The sequence below is a fragment of the Eretmochelys imbricata genome, chromosome 7 (genome assembly GCF_965152235.1).
Source record: "Eretmochelys imbricata isolate rEreImb1 chromosome 7, rEreImb1.hap1, whole genome shotgun sequence".
Lineage (NCBI taxonomy): Eukaryota > Metazoa > Chordata > Testudines > Cheloniidae > Eretmochelys > Eretmochelys imbricata.
In genome coordinates this window covers 68,657,168-68,661,663 of record NC_135578.1, presented here as the reverse complement: position 1 = coordinate 68,661,663, position 4,496 = coordinate 68,657,168, and the positions used below count along the sequence as shown (strand labels likewise).

Genomic DNA, 4,496 nt, shown 5'->3' with positions numbered 1-4,496 from the left:
TTTGTCCCTCGATGGCATATTATTTGAACAAAATAAATGATGACACCTATTCAACACCCTTCGCATCTTTTGAATATACTTCCCTCATGCCAGACTGGAAATGTTATCACCTTTGCAGCCCTTTGTCATCCAGTTGTGATCTGCAGCTCTGGATCTCTTACACTCTATATACCCTTGTGATTAGACTAGATATAAAACTTCCTGATCCTCGAATTAAACTCTGGGGCCCTTAGTCCATTAGTAGATCTGGGTGAATTCCAGCAAATAGATTTTTTTGTCGAAAATGTCAGTGATCCAAAACTATTTGAGAATTTGGGTCAAATTTGATTTTTTTAAAAGTTGAAACATTTTCATTTTGACCATGTCGAAATGTTTTATTTTGACATTTTGTTTCAAAACAGCATTTCAAATTCAAATCTGAGCAATTGAAAAGTACCTGAAAACAATCAAATCCAAATGAATAATTAAAAGAAAAATTATTGCGAGTTCACCAAAACATTTCGGTCAATGCTAAATGAAATTTTTTCAAGTTTTACAATGAGATGGAAAATTTTTAAAAAATAATTGGTGTCAGTTTGAATTTAACTCTCCCCCCAGCCTAGATTTTTCAGTTTGGTCACTCAACTGAAAAAGCCATTATTTATTCAGCTCTACCCAGTAAGTCAATTGGAGCATTTCCATTGCTTTAAATGGACTTTGGAATGTGACAGAACTAACGTATCATGGGAAAAGATTAAAATTCACAAATAATGGATACTTTTGAATTTGAACAATCCAGGTCATTCCACTTTCCATTGTCATACATTGCAACACAGTCTTCGTTCCCATTATTGTTTGGTTCTCCTGTGTTCCAGTTTGTGTAAGTTACAGGTTCTCCATTCAGATACACAAATCTGCCTTCAGTTTGCACATCAGATATCCCTAAATATGCTTCTTCGGAAGCCTTCAGTATTTCTCGCAAGGCTGTGTTCTCAGCCTGATTGCGTGGACAGGCGAGTGCACCTCCAGCTTTTGCGCACAGGGATTTTCCATTTTCAAAAGAATCTTTTCTGCCCGTTGACATAAATGTTTTCTTACCAACACTCTTGACCCATTGCAAAGAGAAAACTAGAAACCAAAGAGATCATTAAATGAAAATTGTACATGTGTTATGGGGGAAGTTAACTTCTCTGTGAAAATTTATCCACAAAACACGAGGCACATGAATTGCACTTTGTAAGTAACCAAACGACAGTTATACAAATAATGTGACTTCTGCCAACGTTACCGATGAAACTGTGCTAGCAGCAACTATTTGGAAACAGAACAGCAGCGAGCTGGTTTCTTGAATGATTTCCAGGACCAATATGAATGGAAAGTTTTTGACTGAAAAACCATGTTAAAAAATTGTACTACAGAGAAAGGGAGATGAACACACAGTAGCATTTCCCACTGTTGCACTAAAATGGGGGAAAATTCACCTCAGGCATATATGGTAGAAGAGCTAGCGAAGACAGGAACTTATACTTTATTTACTGTGTCATCTAAGCCTACTTAGAGCAGATGAAGACAACCCACTCTAAGCAACCAGCTGGGCCCTTTCACCCTGGACATCCCTGTGGCAATGATGCCTAGGACCCTCTTCATTAGAGCTCTCATCACTGCCACCACCAGTGGAGCTGAGCCAGTTGTAGTGCAGTGGTGGGAAATTTTTAGACAGACATTAGCATCGAGAAGACTCTTGGGCGATCGCCTGTGTGGGCATTTGTTCATGTAACAAAGCCTTTGCACAATAACTGGGTGTGACTTAGTAATAACTGGATGCTGGCATGGCTGGCACTGGAAGGAATCTATCTGTCGAGGCAGGCTAGCATTGAAAACCATTTGTTAGGAACCGTGTGTGGGAGAAGGCAGTACAGTGTTAAGCTGCTATTATCACCCTTTTACTTGCAAAGATTCCCCCTTCCCCTCCCTCCACCCCAAAAATAAAATAATGTAAACATATCTCACAATTTTGGTGTCTTCTAACGTCAGCTTGAAGAGTCTGGATGTTCTTTTCCAAAGCAGCGACTTGTCTTTGAAGAGCATCAAATGCTAAGAAAAACAGTTGGGGAGTCATGTAATAAATCATTTAAAAATTACCATACAATCATTGCCTTTGGACTGGCCAGTTGCCTAGCTGCTATGGGATGGATGGGCTGCATGGTGCCCTAATCAGGGGTGCCCAGCTCCCAAAATAGTCACAACATGATTATAGGTGGGTGATAACTGATTTTTTGGTTCACTGGCAATTTTGCAATTAAACCACAAAAAGAAGAACAAAAAACAAACCAACAGATAAACAACCCCCCACATTTTGTGGAAAATGTGCTATTTTGATTTTGAGCTTTTAACATTTTTAATGAAATTGAAGAAAAATTTGAATCAAAAAATAATTTTGAATTAAAAAACCTGAATTTTCATTTAAAAAGTGTCAAAACAAAACATTTCAGACTTTTTCAGAATTTGTTTGTTTTCCCCCACCAAAATAATTGAGTGAAACTGACACAGATTTGAAAAAATGTTTTGGTTGAGCCAAATCAGCATTTTTTGTTGAAAAAAAATTTTGAATGAAAAATTTCACCCAGCTCTAAAAAACGACGTCTTTGCTTTCTTCACTGGGAACTCAAACGTCATTTCAAACTGGGTACTGGTACACACACACTAATCAGATGGGGATCTTCTCTCTGCCAATGGTCACCACTTCCACTTACTCAGAATCAGTCAGCAGTGTGTGGGATATCTCTAGGGATAATTTTTTTCTAGTTAGAATGTTTTTTTTAAAGTGTGTTTCTACAGAGCAACAAATGTGTTTCACACAAAGATGGAAAGCAAAGAGAAAATATGAATGGGAAGAGGAGCAAAAGGGAAAAAAATATCCGTTATCTTAAAAGATGAGAAGATAAAAATAACACATCCCCTAGTATTTCCTCTGTAGGCAAAGGTGAGTCATGTGAATACGTTTCAGGGAATATTTCCATATTGCTTCAGTTTGTCAATAAGAGCTACAAGCAGGGGTGAAAGTAACAGTAGTTGTGCCATGTCGATTACCATTCATTCTCCCCAGAGCTTTGGGAGAGCATACCCTCCTCTTCGCCCCCAAATAGTGACAAAAAAATAGAGGACATTCCATGAGCCTATCAAATTTCTCCATGCAAAACGTGACAACAGATATTGACCAGAATACCTGAGTAAGAGACAGTCAACTTCTCACTTGCACTTTCTCCCTTTTGTCCTTTCTCGCCTTGTGGTCCTTGATCTCCTTTTGCTCCCTGAGGTCCTGCCTTTCCAGGGAAACCCTGCAAACCTCTCAGTCCGGCTCCTAGTGTTTGGTTAAAAAGAAATCAGTTAGCAAAAAAATATGTTGATGAAAAATTCCCAACCAGCTCCACTGGGATATTCAAAATTGGACTGGACAAAGCATTCGATAAATCACTTTAGGAAACAAACCTGCTGTGAGATCTACAAATAAGCTCTAACTTCTGTGATTCTGTGAGGATAACTGTTAATCAACTATTCTTCTTATAAATCACATATACATGGAATAGCATTGTAAATGTATTACAGTGCTTTGTAAACATGGGCCCTGCTGCTGAAAGCTGCTCTGTGCAAGCAGATCCCCACATCTCTAGAGCGCCTCCTAGAAGTTAATGAGGCTCTGACTGGGCACAAGGGCCTGCCTGCATGGAACAGCCTGCAGGGTTTGTGTCAAAGCTAGAGGGGAAAGTGAAACTGATGCATGGTTTTTCTCATGATGGGGGACAAAAGAGCATACTTAAAAGCAGCCAGAGGAGAGAGAGAACATTTAAAGGTCTAAGAGAGAGACAGAATCAGAGAAGGAGCCAGGGAAGGCAGAAGACAAAGGATGATAACGCCCAGGGGACTGATAGACAGGTCACAGATATAATCTCGGTAAATGATTATAGCATTGTACCTTGGTCTCCCTTTTCTCCTTTGGGACCCTCTTTCCCATCTCTTCCATCTCTGCCTGGTAAACCATTGGTTCCAGGAGCACAACATTGAATGACTGGGCATGCATTCATGTACTCTTCATGTTTATTTATATCCACACCTGATGCCATCATCAATGCCATGGCCAGCATTAGAGCTTTGAAAGGCTGATGGAGATGCATTGTCAAGCCTGTAGATCTGTGACTAATAAAAAGAGAATAATCACATAAGCATCTGTAAGTAGGTTGTTGTTTCGTCTCTGTGTAGGAGATACACCTCTGTGGTCAAGATTCTTAGGACCTGGTTCTCATTTGCACTAAGGCCCCTTTATACCATGTTAGCAGTGTAAAAGTGCCTTAAAAAGAGTGATGGCAGGATAGTAGCGAGGGGAGATTTCTGAGAGCTATTTGGGCCTTGTTGATTCATACTGTGAGCGGTGATTGGGGTAAGGGAAAATTTGGAAGTTCTGTTCAAAGAAGCCCAATAAGAGCTACAAGCAGGGGTGAAACTAACTCGGAAGGGGCGGG

General features: G+C 39.8%; 1 protein-coding gene across 1 annotated transcript; it reads right to left on the bottom strand.

The window, feature by feature from the left end:
* Positions 1 to 733: 733 nt before the first annotated feature.
* LOC144268182 (mannose-binding protein-like) lies at positions 734 to 4,151 on the bottom strand. The gene is made up of 4 exons (XM_077822834.1): positions 3,953 to 4,151; positions 3,233 to 3,340; positions 1,990 to 2,073; positions 734 to 1,107 (listed from the first exon to the last, which is right to left on the bottom strand). Exons 1-4 carry the CDS (start codon positions 4,149 to 4,151, stop codon positions 734 to 736), a joined length of 765 nt encoding a protein of 254 aa, XP_077678960.1.
* Positions 4,152 to 4,496: the final 345 nt, after the last annotated feature.